The sequence below is a fragment of the Emys orbicularis genome, chromosome 1 (assembly GCF_028017835.1).
Source record: "Emys orbicularis isolate rEmyOrb1 chromosome 1, rEmyOrb1.hap1, whole genome shotgun sequence".
NCBI lineage: Eukaryota > Metazoa > Chordata > Testudines > Emydidae > Emys > Emys orbicularis.
In genome coordinates this window covers 318057912-318075336 of record NC_088683.1, presented here as the reverse complement: position 1 = coordinate 318075336, position 17425 = coordinate 318057912, and the positions used below count along the sequence as shown (strand labels likewise).

At 44.9% G+C, this 17425-nt stretch overlaps 1 protein-coding gene across 7 annotated transcripts in view; it reads right to left on the bottom strand.

The window, feature by feature from the left end:
- The window catches only part of DCLK1 (doublecortin like kinase 1), a 363242-nt gene that overhangs the window by 82317 nt on the left and 263500 nt on the right, over positions 1–17425 (bottom strand). For 2 of the 7 annotated variants that reach the window (XM_065408383.1, XM_065408392.1), the window contains exon 5: positions 8053–8062. The exons of the other annotated variants lie outside the window; for them this stretch is intronic. In XM_065408383.1, coding sequence (XP_065264455.1) covers positions 8053–8062 — 10 coding nt within the window. The remainder of the gene's footprint in view (positions 1–8052; positions 8063–17425) is intronic. 7 annotated transcript variants of the gene reach the window in all.

Genomic DNA, 17425 nt, shown 5'->3' with positions numbered 1-17425 from the left:
ATCCTGCCCATCAGTTCCCTGAGGGAGTCAAAGTCTGCTTTTCTGAAGTCCAGGGTCTGTATTCTGCTGCTCTCCTTTCTTGCTTTTGTCAGGATCCTGAACTCAACCATCTCATGGTATATTAAGAGAATCAAGGGGCAGGTTTTTGCAGAGACCTCTCTTTTCCTCTGGAATTTGATCCTGCTGAATATACACCCAGAACCCACCTGCTCACATCTGGGGTGGGACACAAGACATCTCTTTACTCAGCTTTCCTGAATTTGCAAGAGTTCAATTCTTTTTAATATCTACAAGCTGTTAACTCTCAACTCAGAAAAGCTGAGCTGCTTGCTACAGACAGTGGCAAAATATATGGATTAAAATCATTGCCCTATTGAAGTCAGAGGCAAAACTCGCACTGACTTCACTAGGGCCAGGATTTCCCCTCAGTCTTTATTCTGAAGATTCCAATGTTTTTCTTCAAGAATCTTCAGTATAGATTCTACTCTTGGGATGTGCCTGCATGCTCCACATTAAGTCCAGAACCTTCTAAAAAGCTTTAATGATTGAGGACTGTACAGATCTAGCCTTGGACCACACTGAATCAGGAATTAGGAAACCTGGATTCTATGCCCAGCTCTGTCACTCACCAGCTCTGAGACTTTGGGCAAGTCATATCACCTCTTTGTGCCTCTCTTACTTTCCTACCCGTTGTCTGTTTTGTCTACTCATGTTGTAAGCTCTTTGGGGCAGGGATTATATGTATATATAGTAGCTAGCATAACAGGACCCTGATCTCAGCCTCTGAAATACAAAGAAATACTATTACTACTGCTGCTCAAGAGGAGGTTACATGAGAAGGCACAGAACCAATACTTCCTCAGTTCTTTCCAGCCACAAGTGTAACGAGACAACTTGCTTAGATCTTTCACCTTATGACTCGTCGGCCATTTCTTTCTTTTTATCATCCTTGAGAGCTACTTTTTTGCAAATACTTGAATTAGTGTAGGCTTAATGTGAAGTGCTGAAGTACATCAGGAATGCGGATTGGTATGGACAATCTATTAGAACACTATTAGTTAAGGAAGTTTTTCTTTTGGCATACTTTGGTAAACTGTAAGGCTGTATGAAAAGTATGCCCAGATACCATGGTGACAAATAACCTACTCATTTTTAATAAATTATAAACTTCTAATAATAAAGAAAAAACCTGAACTGACTGAAATTTCTTTTCTGGATGGAATTCATACCTAATACCTTATTTCATGCCTGTCCCATAGCTACGCTACATGTCTCACTGACTGTTGTAGCATATCTTCCTGCAGGGAAGACTGATGCAGATAAAAACATACCAGACTGGTAAATCAATGCTGCGATTAATAATTATATTTAGCCGGGCAAGACATTTCTTATCACTTTTTGATCCAAAAATGACAGCAGTCAGAATTCTCAAGTTAGTGCAAAATGCCCTTTTGTCGTATCATGAAGAGAAGGTTACTCACTCTGTGCAGTAATTGAGGTTCTTCGAGATGGTTGTCCCTGTGGGTGCTGCACTTTAGGTGTTCGTGTGCCTTGGTGCTTGTAATCAGAGATTTGTGGTAGCAGTACCTGGCTCGGTTGCACATGTGCAGTCCCCGTCTCACGCCGCCTTAGGCAGTTATCTGGCACTGTGCTACCAACCTTTCCAGAAAGCCTTTGACAAGGTCCCTCACCAAAGGCTCTTATGTAAATTAAGTTGTCAAGGGATAAAAGGGAAGGTCCTTTCATAGATTGAGAACTGGTTAAAAGACCGGGAACAAAGGGTAGGAATTAATGGTAAATTCTCAGAATGGAGAGGGGTAACTAGTGGTGTTCCCCAAGGGTCAGTCCTCGGACCAATCCTATTCAACTTATTTATAAATGATCTGGAGAAAGGGGTAAACAGTGAGGTGGCAAAGTTTGCAGATAAACTGCTCAAGATAGTTTAGACCAAAGCAGACTGTGATGAACTTCAAAAAGATCTCACAAAACTAAGTGATTGGGCAACAAAATGGCAAATGAAATTTAATGTGGATAAATGTAAAGTAATGCACATTGGAAAAAATAACCCCAAACTATACATACAATATGATGGGGGCTAATTTAGTTACAACAAGTCAGGAAAAAGATCTTGGAGTCATCGTGGATAGTTCTCTGAAGATGTCCGCGCAGTGTGCAGAGGCAGTCAAAAAAAGCAAACAGGATGTTAGGGATCATTAAAAAGGGGATAGAGAACAAGACTGAGAATATATTATTGCCCTTATATAAATCGATGGTACTCCCACATCTCGAATACTGCGTACAGATGTGGTCTCCTCATCTAAAAAAAGATATACTGGCACTAGAAAAGGTTCAGAAAAGGGCAACTAAAATGATTAGGGGTTTGGAACGGGTCCCATATGAGGAGAGATTAAAGAGGCTAGTACTCTTCAGCTTGGAAAAGAGCAGGCTAAGGGGGGATATGATAGAGGTATATAAAATCATGAGTGATGTGGAGAAAGTGGATAAGGAAAAGTTATTTACTTATTCCCATAATACAAGAACTAGGGGTCACCAAATGAAATTAATAGGCAGCAGGTTTAAAACAAATACAAGGAAGTTCTTCTTCACGCAGCGCACAGTCAACTTGTGGAACTCCTTACCTGAAGAGGTTGTGAAGGCTAGGACTATAACAGCGTTTAAAAGAGAACTGGATAAATTCATGGTGGTGAAGTCCATTAATGGCTATTAGCCAGGAGGGGTAAGGAATGGTGTCCCTAGCCTCTGTTTGTCAGAGGATGGAGATGGATGGCAGGAGAGAGATCACTTGATCATTGCCTGTTGGTCCACTCCCTCTGGGGCACCAGGCATTGGCCACTGTCAGTAGACAGGATACTGGGCTAGATGGACCTTTGGTCTGACCCGGTACGGCCGTTCTTATGTTCTCCTCTCAGTTCCTTCTCTACTGCAGAGTATTCAGTGTGAACCTCTGACGTAGAGGGATGGGGGGGGGGGTAGTGGAGCACCCAGAAGGACAATCATCTTGAATCATCTCAGTTACTGCACAGGGTGAGTAACCTTTTCTTCTTCGAGGAGTGTCCCTGTGGGTGCTCCACTTTAGGTGACTTAGGAGCAGTGTTCTTCAGTGGAAGGAAGGGGCTTTGGAGTTGAGGTCGTGGCAGATGATAAATACAGTAGGTCCAAATATTACATCAGATGTTGCATGATGTTCTAATGCATAGGGTTGTGTAAATAAATGTATGGGCTGAGGCCCAAGTTGCTGCTTTACAGAGGTCTGTAATGGGGACATTGTTAAGAAATGCTATCAAAGCTGATAAAGCTCTGGTGGAATGGGTGTGAATCCCTGTTGGAGGTTGAAAATCGTAGTGGAGGTAGCACAATATGATATATTCAGAAATCCATCTGGACAGTGTCTGGTTAGACATGGTGTCTCCTTTCGATCGTTCAGTGATTGGCATGCATAATTTTGGAGACTTGTGGAATGTCTTTGTTCTGTCTATGTGAAAGGCTAGTGCTCTGCGGATGTCCAGCGTGTTGACTCCTGTCTATCCCCATTGGGTCTCGGGTACAATGTAGGGAGGTGAATGGGTTGGATGAGATGGAATGATGAGACCACCTTAGGTAAGAACTTAGGATTCAGTCTTAGGGTAACTTTATCTTTGAAGAATATTGTGTATAGCGGGTGTGCCATGAGGGCAGGACCGGCTCCAGGCACCAGCCTGGCAAGCAGGTGCTTGGGGCGGCCGCTCCAGAGAGGGGCGGCACGTCCAGCTATTCGGCGGCAATTCGGCGGACGGTCCCTCACTCCCGCTAGGAGCGAAGGACCTCCCGCCGAATTGCTGCTGCAGATCGCGATCGCGGCTTTTTTTTTTTTTTTTTTGGGCTGCTTAGGGTGGCCAAAACCCTGGAGCCGGCCCTGCACGAAGGCCTCTAGTTCTCCCACCCATCTGGCAGATGCAATAGCGACGAGAAATCCCACCTTCATTGAAAGGTGGAGGAGGGAGCATGTTGCTAATAGTTCAAACGGGGGTCTGGTGATGCCTCTGAGGACTAAGTTAAGATCCCATGATGGAGTAGGGGTTCGTACTCCAGGGTAAATGTTGGTGAGGCCTTTGAGAAAACACTTGGTGATTGGGTGCGTGAAAATGGATAAGTCATCCACATTGTGGTGGAATGCTGTGACAGCTGAGAGGTGCATCCTGATTGAGCTCATGGAGAGGCCAGATTTATTAAGTCCCAGCATGTATTCTAGTTTCAGAGGTAAGGAGGAAGAGATCGCTGTTTCTTTGGCACCAGTTATCAAATTGTCTCCATTTGTGTAGATGTGTGTGATGAGTGGCTGTTCTGCAGCTATTTAATAAAATATTCTGTACTTCCTCTGAGCAGGTTATTTTCAGGTCCTCAGACCCGTGCAGTAACCACACCTTGAGATGGAGTCTTTCTAAGCCTGGGTGAAGAATTTGGCCTGTGTCCTGAGAGAGGAGATGAGGCAGAAGAGGAAGGGTATGTGGGCGGCACACTGCCATTCTGAGAAGGTAAGGAAACGACGTTTGTCGAGGCCACGTGGGGGCTATCAGGATGACTTTGGACTTATCCAATCTGATCTTGTGAATCACCCGTGCCAGGATGGGGGTGAGAGGGAAGGCGTATAGGAGAGGCGCGTTCCATTTGATAAGAAAGATGTCACCCAAGGAGCAAGGACCCAGCCCTGCTCTGAAACAAAACTGTGGGCATTTGGCATTGTGTGCCGTTGCAAAGAGGTCTACAGTTGGGAACCCTCACAGTGCTTGAATACGTTGTGTAGCACTCGCATGTCTAGTTCACACTTGTGGTCCTGAGAAAAGTTCCTGCTTAATGCATCTGCTGTGGTGTCTTGGGATCCCAGTAGGTACGATGCTGTGATGTCGATGCTGTGACTGATGCACCAGTTCCAGAGCCACATGGCTTCTGTGCACAGGGAGTGTGAGCAGGCCCCCCGCTCACCTGTTTATATAGAACATGCATGCAACATTGTCTGTGAGGACTTGTATGATCTTATTCTTGACCATGAATAAGAAGTGGGAACACATGTTGTGAATGGTGAATAGTTCTAGTAGATGTATGTGTACGAAGGATTCTGTCGGGGACCAAGGGCCCTGGAGGGAATGAGTGGTCAGATGTGCTCCTCAACCTAGTAGTGACATCTGTCGTGATGGTCACTATTGGGGAATTCTGTACAAAAGGGACTGAACACAGACAGTGTCTGGTCATATCCACCAGTGTAGTGATTCTTTTATTTTGTTTGGTATTGTGAGGCATTTGTTTACACTGTGCTTTCCTGGGGCGTAGGTTGTCCAGAGCCATGCTTGTAGACACCGCATGTGTAGCCTTGCATGCTTGATGATGAACATTGTTGCAGCCATGTGGCCCAATAATTGAAGGCAAGTCCTGGCAGTTGTCTGAGGACAGTTCAGTGTTGTGGAGATGAGATTGGTTAGAGTCACGAACCATTGTCATGGTAGAGAGGCTGTAGCCTTGGGAGAATTGAGGCAGGCACAGATAAATTGTAGGTTTTCCGCTGGTGTTAGTGTTGATTTTTGTGCATTTATTTGTAGGCCTAAGCATGTAAAGACAGCTACTGTCCTTTCAGTGGCTTCTAGCACTGCTTGTTGTGTTGGTGTTTTCAATAAGTGGTTGTCCAAATATAGGAATATCATGATTCCCTTTCTGCGGAGGTAGGCTGCTACAACCGTGAGGACCTTCAAGAATATTCGAGGGGCAATGGAGAGGCTGAAAGATAGAACTTTGTATTGAAAGTGATCCGCTCCTAGAGCAAATCTGTTATATCAAAGTATGTGTCCTGGAGGTCGAGGGCTGAGAACCTGTTCCCCCCTTTCTAGTGCTGGACTTATGGCAATCAATCAACGTGACCATCCTGAAGTGTTGGGTCTTCACAAACTTGTTGAGTCACTGTAAATCAAGAACGGGTCTCCATCCTCCCATTTTTTCTGTGTGAGGAAATAACGTGAATAGAAGCCCTTCCCTCTGTGTTTTGTTAGTATCAGTTCTACTGCCCCAAGGTGTATGAGGTGGGTTACTTCTTGTCGCAGTAGATGTTCATGAGAGGGGTCCCTGAAGAGGGACAGTTGTAGGGGGGATGGAGATAAATGGGATGGATTATCTCGTCTTGATTATCTCTAGTACCCATCAGGCTGTTGTGATGGATGCCAGACTGGGTAAAAGGGAGTCAGGCGACCTCCAAATGGCTGAGAGATGGTAGGTGGTTCCAGTGCTAAAAGATGTGCGGGTCTCGGGCCCTCAACCAAAGTCTCAAAATTGCTGCCTTCAGGGTGGTTGTTGAGACATAGTAGGCTGTCATCTCTTCGTGGATCTCTGTTTCCTCCCTTGTTGTTCATATTGTCTGTGCAGTTGCGTGTATTGCATGGACCAGAATCTCTGTGAAGTATAATATTTTTCCTGTCTTTTCTTGGTCCTAGGTGTATAAATGCTCAGGGACTTCAACGCCACCCTCGAGTCCTTGAGTGTGTGGAGGGACTAGTCTGTTTTGGCTGCAGAGGTTAGGCCCTTCAAATGGAAGATCTTTAACTGTCGATTGCACCTCTGTGGGGAACCCAGAGAGAGGTAACCAAGATGATCTTCTCATCACTACCACGGTGTTTGCAGACCTCGCTGCTGTGTCTGCGGAGTCCAGGGCAGCCTGCAATATTGTCCTGGCTATAAGCTGTCCTTCAGAGATGATGGACCTGAACTGCTCTCTCTTCTCCTCAGGAACAAATTCAATAAAGTTTGATAGCTTTGAGTAATTAATGTGGTCATATTGGCAAGTAATGCCTCATAATTGGCAATCCTAAGGTGTAGAGTCACTGAGGAGTAGGCCTTACGGCCAAAGAGGTCAAGCCTCTTCCAGAGGGAACAGAGTTCCTCTTCTCACACCTGACACCAAATTCCTTGGTGGTGGATGCAGTTAATGAACGGGGCTGACAACACCCCAAAAACACGGACTGGAAGAGGCTTGACCTCTTTGGCCGTAAGGCCTACTCCTCAGTGACTCTACACCTTAGGATTGCATCCACCACCAAGGAATTTGGTGTCAGGTGTGAGAAGAGGAACTCTGTTCCCTTCACCAGCACATAGTATTTTTGCCAGACCTCTTGCACCTGGGTGGGATTGTTGCTGGGGTCTGCCAAATTGACTTAACTGGTACCATAATCGCATCATTCATGGGTAGAGTGAGTTTGGAACAGGTCGATGTCTGTAAGATGTCTAGGAGTTTATGTTGTGCCTCCTGGACTTAGAGTGAGATGTCCAATAAGCTCACAACTCTCTTATAGAGTTCTTGAAATCATCCCCCATATTGGGAGGTGGGGGCATAATGGTGTCATCGGGGGTAGATCATGAGAAGTGGGCTGCTGGTGCCATCTCCTGGTCAGAGGTCTCCTCCTCCTCTCTGGCCACCTCTTCTGGAGGCTCACATGGTCTCAGTACCGAAGGTCAGGGTGAATGATGTGTACTCATCCATGGGGGTTGGGGGGCTGGGAGGTTTGTGATGTTGGGGGGGCATGCTGCCGAAGGGCTCCAATAAGACCATTGTGGTGGAAGAGACATTGGTGGCATGCATGGGTGCCCGTACCAGTGTCAATCTTTGGGCCCAGTATAATATCCCCTGTGCGGTGGTGGATCAGGTCTGGTTAGTGGTAGATGGGGGAAGAATGGTGTGAAGAATATATTTCCCCTTCATCCACATCCTCCTCGTCACTTGAGAATGGGGGAGTAGATTGAGGTGGAGGGGTGAGGTGGCTCGGTACTGACCGTGCCCAAGTGACATCAGTGGTGAGAATAGGAGATTCTGGTGTTGAGGTGACAGTTAGGTCATTCTGATGCAGGAATTGATGCAGTGCTGGTAATATCGGTGCCATTGAAGGTGTAGCGGTTGGTATTGACAGTTGCGGCGTGGTTGTCGGTGTCGTTACGTGCACTGATTGTGTTATGCCGGCAAAAGATGGTGCCGTGGTTTGCAGCGATGCAGAGCCGTTCAGTGCCAAGTGTCTAGTTGACTCTGCTGGTGCTGAGGCATGGGGTTTTGGTTTTCCCTTACTGCCCGGATGGTGCCACTACTTCAGTTGTGGAGAAGGCCAGTGAGGTCTGTATTGATGGAGTTTGCCAGCTTGGAGAATGCCATTTCTTGGCAGATTCTCAAGCTGGGGAAGTTGTAGCCTGCTTTTTTGCAACCTTCTTGGCGGAGGGGTCTTTAGTCTGAGCCATGGAGGAAGGGCCTCTGTCAGAGGCTGCAGTTGGCCCATGCAGGGGGGATCCATAGCTTCAGGCTCAGATGCCAGCCAGAGAGACTTCTCCATCAGGAGGAGTTTAAGTTGTAAGTCTCTCACCTTTATGGTCCAGGCTTTTAGGTTGTGGCAGTGTGAGCGCTTTTGAGGTCTGTGTCTCTCGCTGAGGCAGCAAACACACTGTGAGTGCTAGTCTGACACAGGTATTGAAAGTCTGCGTGTGAGACAGTGTTTAAAACTGGGCATTCCCCTCAGAGGAGTGTTTCTTCCCCCATAAGGGGAAACCCAAGACTCTACTCTAATGGTTAATAATGAAAACCTAAACTTCTAGTCCGAGGGGGGAAAAATGTTTTTTGGAGGGAAAAGAAATTAAATAGGGAGAAAAGAATTAACTACACTTGGTTTTTGTTAAGTTAACTAATGAAAACAATGCTAATAAGACTAGGCACAGAGGCGCTGCTAAATGCTCTGACTCAAGCCAAAGGTAGTAGAGAAGGAACTGAGTGGGGTTTGGTCATGCAGTGCCAGATAACTGCCTGAGGCAGCGCAAGATGGTGACCGCGCATGTATGACCCAACCAGGCACTGCTACCACAAATCTCTGATTACAAGCGCAGGGGGGCACGAACACCTATAGTGGAGCACCCAGGGGGACACTCTTTAAAGAAGAATCAAGGTTTATTTGTTTAAAATTTAACATGCTAAAATACATATCAATAGCTAAATAAACTGTAATAAACTATTAAATGATTTTGGCTGTGTTGAGTATATGTATGCTCATGCGTAGATGTGAAACGCTTTGCTTATTGTCAGCTCTTGCTGTGTTATGCCTGATTAACCCTGTAAGGTCTTCAGGGCAAGGTCTCATGCTCTAAAGACTAAATAAAAAGACGGTACATATATGGTGCTATATATATAAACACAAATATGACCATTGAGAACAACAAGGGATAATATTGTAAATAAAATAGGAGTTTGCCTGCACAGTGCAGCAAATAATTCATTTTAAAAAACTGTACCTTTTTAATTAAAAAAGAAAAATGAATAAGACTTAAAGTTGTTAAGTGCTCTCTTGAGTACCTGGTATTGCCAGCATACTGAACCAAAAATCATACTCTATTTATAAAGCTTGCCTATTGAGGTCTGAACATCTTGTACACTGTAAAACATGTTTGTTTGGCTGATTATTTTGTGCTTACTGATCAGGTTTGCTAAACACAAAAAGAGTGTGAGAGAAGAGGAAGAGAAAGGTGCTATGTGAGACTTTTTCCAGAACAGAATAGATTACACATTCACATCTTAAATATATACCAGTCTAAGTTTAAACATTTTTTTACAATTGTCTCAATAACATGTATAGTTCATGTAGCATAGCCATGAACCTATCGTTCTGCTAACGCCTGCAATTTGTTGCTCTCCTTCCTCACAAACACTTTCTCTCTCAGAGATTACATCATTTTAAAGTAGTTAAGGAACAAAATGTACCTTGTGTTTTTTCCCCTTCTGTTATTGTATTTTCATTGTGTGTAGGTCTATTAGGCTTTGCCTTCACTACAAAATGATGAGGTGTTTACATCAAATAAGCTATCTCCATGCAATATCCTAGATGGAGACAAGGCACTGTAATTTTTACGTAGGGTACGTCTTCACTTACATCCGGGTCCGGATGTAAGCAATCGGCTTTCTGAGTTCGATTTATCGCGTCTGGTTAAGACGCGATAAATCGATCCCGGATCGATCCCGGAAGTGCCCCGGATCGATCCCGGAAGTGCCCCGGATCGATCCCGGAAGCGCTCGCCTTCGACGCTGGTACTCCAGCTCGGCGAGCGGAGTACGCAGCATCGACGGGGGAGCCTTCCTGCCGCGTCTGGACCGCGGTAACTTCGGACTAAGGTACTTCGAATTCAGCTACGTTATTAACGTAGCTGAATTTGCGTACCTTAGTCCGAAGTGGGGGGGTTAGTGTAGACCTGGCCCTTGATGTAGCTAGTCAAGGCCAACCCCCGGATCAGTATCAGGTTTATTTTGACTAGTTACAGAGGTAAAAACTACCTGTGTCTTGTCTCTACTAGGATTTTTCATCAAGCCAGCTATCTCGATATAAAAACACTTTTCTCAGGGTGAGGGAGCTGTGAAGACAGACTATTATTGCAGTGTTTTTGTCAATAGACTAGGAATGTCAGTGGTAACGATCAGTCTCAGCCCATCAAAAGATAGGATCCCTCCTCAGGGAATATAATTCCAGGCTCCTGAGTGTCCATGGGGATTTTTAAATCCACAAATCCCAGAAATGGATCACAGTCAGTCCCAAAGCATAAGGATGTGCGCAGTATACTACACGTATAGGGTGGAGTCAAAAAGTGATATTTTTCTGCATTGATATTTTGCTATAAATGACGACTAATTGGCCCTTGTTTCCTCTCTGCTTTTTACCAGAGTTCATCAGGTATCTATGAATTTTGGCTGCCAACTCCATGTAGTGTGTCAAGTAAAAATTAGCTAAACCTAGTGACCAGCTATTGAGAAAATAGGAACAATCTATCTTTTCAGGTATTTTGCCTAATTGGAAATTTGAATAAATCAGTCTGGTTAACAGATTATGGCTGGGATTTCTGAAGTTAAAAGCCAACTCTGTCTTAGTTTCCATAGTATCTGGGCACCTAACTCCCTTAGGCTCCTTTGAAAATCCCAGTCTAAATGTCTCTATTTCTGCATTTTAAGCCTTGATTTTATTATGTATATAGATGTTATATAAATGTATCTTCAGGATAAATGCTGAATACCATCAGTATAAGTAAGAAATTGTAAGAACCCAGGATTGAAGTAAAAACTGATCTGGATATCCCTAAGAGTGCAGGATTACTTCACTACGTCTATAGGCTTCTACCCCTGGTTGCAGGGAGAGTTGTGCTTCAGCACATTTATGAAAAAAATGTTAGCTAAACATAATAGTGTGGATATAAATATGTCACCCCACTAAAGACAATCTGATTTGTCAAGTCCCTGCCTTGGGGACCTAAAAGGCCTTCTTGAGATATACCTGACCAAGGTGGTTGAAGAAGAGTGGTCTCTTGGATGGCAAAGAATGAAATCTCAAAGCAAATGAAAATGTACCTTTTTGCAATGGAACATAGCCACCTCTCCTCTGATACAGTACAAGACAGCACTCATTAAAATCCTATTTGTGTATGCTTCAGCCCTATTTTGTTTACAGATATATACAAATTTAAACTGGGACTGGTTTAAAACTTGGCATATGATTCCTTTGCTGGAACAATTTTTTTTAAACACACACCACTAGATAATATAATACACTGTATAAATTCTTTATGAACCTTGTCCTCTTCACAGAGGATATAGGTACCATCTAAGTTACACTGGATTTTATTACACCACTTGCGACTGAAAAACTGAAAAAAAAAATACAGAAGTTTGTACTTAGAAAACTTTCTGTAATTCCTGTGAAAATCAAAGTGCAATTTTTGGTTGTTTTAATTTGTGTGACTCATCATGAAGCTGAAGGAGCACTTGCTTCAATTTGCATTAAAAAGCATACCCACATACCATGAGCAGACTTTTTAATCATGTCTTAAGCAGTTGTAAAATTCCTTGTCTCAGAGAGGATGGTGGCAATGAGGCAGCAGCTCTACGGTGCATTTTTATTACTTTATGGGTGACCTCTCTCTTCTAAACCCCTGCAAAATTTACTTCTCCAAACTTACAGCTGAAAAAGAAAGTGTGCGCTCCTGTTTTTATGATTTTTTCCCTCCAAAATGAATGTACATACAAGTCTAGTGACCGAGGAAGACTATAAGATAGAAATTTATTTTTTAAGATAGTTCATGAATATGTTTCCAAGAATAGCTTAATTGCTATTTGCTGTACTAATTGAAACATTTGTTAAAAAAAAAAATAATAATACAAACCCAGCACATTTTTATTGTCGGAGATTTTGTACAAGGTAGTTGCAAATAATTATTGTACTTTGATGGGCTTTGTTTTTTAAATAATGTTTCAAATTCAAGTCTCTGGTATTTCTTATTATATCCTATTTACAGAGACAATAGGGGCAGAGGTAAAACAGACAAGCAATTAATTCTGCTAAAGGTCAAATGCAAGGCATTATAATTTAGAAGCTACTTAAAAAAAATAAAGAACAGCAAATAACAAAACATGGCTCTGTCAGGACAACCTAATGAAAACATAACTCTTTCCCATTAAAAATATAAAGAAAACTTTACCCATTTTGCTCAGTACTCCAATTTGACTGCTCCTATGGAAATCACTTCCTAATTATAGGTGGTGCAAATAGCATTGCTTAAAACTTTCCATCATAAGATCCTGTTTTTATTTGCTTTATAACTTTAATGGTTTAGACTGAAATTTTCCATGCCAACTGTCTAACTTGGGCTGAATCGTTTTGGAAAGTTTCAGCGAAAACGATGCGGCCATTTATCAAAATGAGTTAGGGAAAAATGACATGTTCCCACATTAATATTCCTATAAATGTTTCATTGAGAAGCTTTATCCCCATGCTTTGGGACAGGGATGTGAAAATTGGCAAGATGTCTACCTAGTACAGGGGTGGGCAAACTACGGCCCAGGGGCCACATCCGGCCCTCCAGAGGTTTTAATCCCGCCCTCAAGCTCCTGCTGGGGAGTGGGGTTGGGGGCTTGCCCCGCTCTGCTCGGCTCCCAGAAGCAGCGGCATGTCCCCCCTCCAGCTCCTACACATAGGGGCAGCCAGGGGGGTCCGCATGCTGCCCCCACCCCAAGCGCCAGAGCTGCAGTGGTGGCGCCTGTGGACGGTGCAGCGCGCAGAGCCACCTGGCTGCGCCTCCATGTAGGAGCTGGAGGCGGGACATGCCGTTGCTTCTAGGAGCTGCTTGAGGTAAGCGCCCCCCCAGAGCCTGCACCCCTGACTACCTCCCATGCCCCAACCCCCTGCCCCAGCCCTGATCCCCCTCGCACGCTCCTAACCCCTCGGTCCCAGCCCGGAGCACCCTCCTGCACCCCCAAACCCTCATCCCCAGCCCCACCCCAGAGCCCACATCCCCAGCCAGAGCCCTTACCCCCCCCTGTACCCCAACCCCCAATTTTGTGAGCATTCATGGCCCGCCATACAATTTCCATACCCAGATGTGGCCCTCGAGTCAAAAAGTTTGCCCACCCCGACCTAGTATCAGAATGGGGGCACAAGGGGGGCAGGGCTTGTAGGAAATGGAGCAGAATGGTCTGTAATCACTATGATACACTTCCCTCTGAACCTAGAATAAAACCCAGGGTGCTTGAGTCTCTACATTCCACTGCCATGAAATCTGATGGCTAAAAGTCTGCCTCCTCTCCCCCTGGCGGCTGGCTCACATAGCATAGTGGGTTGTCAATCTCTATCAGTTACTCTGTTAGCTCAAGTGGCAGAGATCTGTGCTGTGGATTCTAAAGTTTCCAACCTTGTTGTTAAACCACATGCGAGTCAAAATGGTTCCACATGAAGAAATGTCAGGTTTTTTCTGTTTGCTTTTTTTTGAAAATCTGGGAAATGACACATGAAAACACTACATTAAAAGAACGTTAAATTTGCAAAGTTAGGATTTCACAGGCAACCTTAAATCTGGCATTTCCTATTTCAGATGATCCCACAGTTTTTCCCCCGCACAGGACCTCTGCCTCATTCACTACACAGGATGGGCAGTGCTCACTGAATGAGCAGCTATCCTATATTTCATTTTATCCTTTTGTTCAATGTATAGCTTTGTGCCTTACTTACTGCACACCAATCAAACCATACTCTGAATACAGTAACTCCTCACTTAACGTTGTAGTTATGTTCCTTAAAAATGCGACTAAGTGAAACAATGTTAAGTGAATCCAATTTCCCCATAAGAATGAATGTAAATGGGGGGGTGGGGAGTAGGTTCCAGGGAATTTTTTTTTTTGCCATACAGTACAGTACTATAGTTGGAAGGTGCCCCCGCCTTACCCCAAACAGGCACAGCCCACTGGCACTGGAGACAATGAGGCAGGCAAGGAGGCTGAAGGTGCCGTAGGCTAGGAGAAGCACGTTGCGCAGTAGCAGCTTCCCCTACTCTGCAAGCACCAGGTGCGGGGAACTCAACCCTCGTTCCGCCCACGCCATGCCTTCCCCCAAGCCCCCACCCTTAACCCACCTCTTCTTCCCCCCCTTTACTCCGCACGCTGCGTCCTCGCTCCTCCCCCCTCCCTCCTGCCCGTGGCAATCAGCTGGCTTGCGACGTTCCGGGGCAGGAGGGAGGAGGCAGGAGCAAGGACTCGGCGCGCAGGCTCCCCGCTCCCTCCCCTGCCTCCTGCCCATGGCAATCAGCTGGCTTGCGGCGTTCGGGAGGCAGGGGAGGGAGGGGGAGCCTGCGCACTGAGTCCTCGCTCCTCCCCTCTCCCTCCTGAATGCCACAAGCCAGCTGATTGCCGCGGGCAGGAGGTGGGGGGGAGAAGGGGGAAGGCATTGATCCGCAAGGTCTGCTGAAGGGTGGGAGGCACGGGGGGGGCCTAGGGGAGCTGATGGGGGGCCTAGGGGAGCTGATGGGGGGGCTGTGGATATAAAGCAGGCAGCCACACGACGTTATAGTGAAGCATTGCACAACTTTAAATGGAGCATGTTCTGTAATTGAGCAGGGACGCAAGATTGAAACAACGTTAAGCGAGAGGACATTAAGAGGGGAGTTACTGTACAAGTATTAATTTTCTTATGGGCTATTCTGTGGCACTCGGTACTGTAGCATCTGAATGCTTCACAAACATTAATGATTTAACTTCACAAGACCCCTTGAGGTTAGGTGGTATTATTCCAATTTACACAGATGGGAATTGAGGCACGCAGAGATTAAGGTCAAAAGTCTTCACTAATTTGGGTGCCTGATTTGAGATGCTGAGGACTGGATTTTTATGAGAACTTACCATTTTATAGCACTATTTGTGTTCAGAACATAGCTCTCACTGATTTCAGCTGAAGGTGTGAGCTCAGCCCTTCTGTAAATCAGACTACAGATTTTATGTTGGGCCCCCAGATAATGAAGAACCCATAATTAGTCACCTGTGAAAAGTTTTGTTTAAGCAAATTGCCCAGCATCACATGGGAACTCTGTGGCAGAGGCAAAAATAGGAGCCAATTATCCAGGATGGCATTCAATTGCCTAAAGAAACCATCCTTTCTTTCCCAACAGTCTCCAGTCTCATTCACCAACCCCATTCCAACTTGCTGGATGCCAGGGGAGTAGTGGGGATGAGCCAGCTGGTTAAACCCAGAACTATAGGACCTCCAGAAAGAGCCACAGATCCTGTAAGACAGCAGGACGACTACTTTGGGAAGGGAAGACTGACTAAAAAAAATGCTGCAGACGGTATTGCTGCTGACCGCTATAGTGGCATCTTTTCATGGCTAGAGTATACACTCCCAAAGCATGTCAAGTAGCTCAGGAGTCTTTTAAAGAACGCAGGATTTCATTGGTTTTTCTGAAAACAAAACCCAGCCATCAAATAGTAAGTCCTCAATGGTTTTTCTCAGAAACTGAGACAGAAAGCGCAAGGTCAAGAATACCACAGAGCTCCGACTCTAGCCCTGGGCAGTAAGAAGGAACTGAGGAGGCTGGGATAGTGCTGCCCTTATATGGCCAAGGGAGGAGCCAGAGCTGCAGGGTGGGAGTGCCACCCCACCGGCTATTGCTAAATAAAGTTCTCTGCTTGGGTATGCAGGACAGACATACACCTAAGTAGGATACATGGCTGCACCTACTTGAAGAAGAATACAGAAGTTTGGAGGAGCAAGGAGTACACCATGATATGGGGATTGCTGATTTGGGTGGAGAGAGGTGGCCTGTGTTAACATTGTGTTTTACCCATTCTGCAGCACCCAAATGGTGACTTAAGAGGTTGTGAGCTACTGGACATTGTAGCAATTCACTCAGGCAGAAATGATCTGGTCCTTAATTCCTGGTGCACAGCTCATACAATGTAAGAGAGCAGATTTGCACCACATCAGAGATTTAGAACATAAGAATGGCAATATTAGATCAGACCAAAGGTCCATGTAGCCCCGTATCCTGTCTTCCAACAGTGGCCAATGCCAGGTGCCCCAGAGGGAATGGACAGAACGGGTAATCATCAAGTGATTCACCCCGCCACGCATTCCCAGCTTCTAGCAAACAAGGCTAGGGACACCATCCCTGTCCATCCTGGCTAATAGCCATTGATGGATCTATCCTCCATGAATTTGTGTCCAGAAGGTGTGATAGTTTTTTTCTGATTTGGCTAAGTGTCTGAATTATTGCTACAGAGACAATATGAAAGGAATTAATAAGTGTGGAAGAACATCAATAGGGAAATTAGAGGCAATTTCCCCCTCATTGTCTTTTAATAGTGTTAGATGAAATCCTGTGGGTTGTAAAAGGAGGTTGTACATTTCAGCAATTGAGAGCTTGGCAGACAAAAGATGTGTATATTAATCGTGTCCTGGGACATTGCTGAAATAGGGTACATTTAAGGGTACATTTCCTAATTTTTGAGTGCTTGACTTTGCAACCTTAACATTCTTTTCTGTGTGTCATTTAAATCATCAGTGTCTCACTCTCTATCTTAATGAATATTTAATTATTTATACAAAGTGGAACAGTTGGAACAGAAAAGAAAGCAGGACTCTCCATCCCATCCATTGGGGAGGTCACCTAGTATGTGGAAGACCCAGACACCAAATTAGGCAGAACAGGGACTTGAACCTCTGTCTCCCACATCTCAAATAAGTGCCCTAACCACTGGGCTATTGGCTATTTTGGAGTGGGTTGGTCTGTGTCTCAAAACTTCACAAGTCTCATTTTTGTTCCGCATTGGAACAAAAATAAATTGCAAAAGTTTTAATTCTTTCACAATACAGAATTCTTGCTTTCTGGCCAACCCTGCTATTAACCTCATGTCCAAAACCATACTGTGTTAACATATTTGCCAACATGTCAAAAATGTTGCCAGAATATTTTTTCCAAATACACCACAGATTTGGGGTCTGCCAGAGGGATCTCTATATACCTAATTTGTGCACAGAAGAATGGTGACTTTGCACAGAAATGTTGATGAACACATAAATGCAGTATACATTAAGCTAATTCCATCCATAAGCATAGCCTT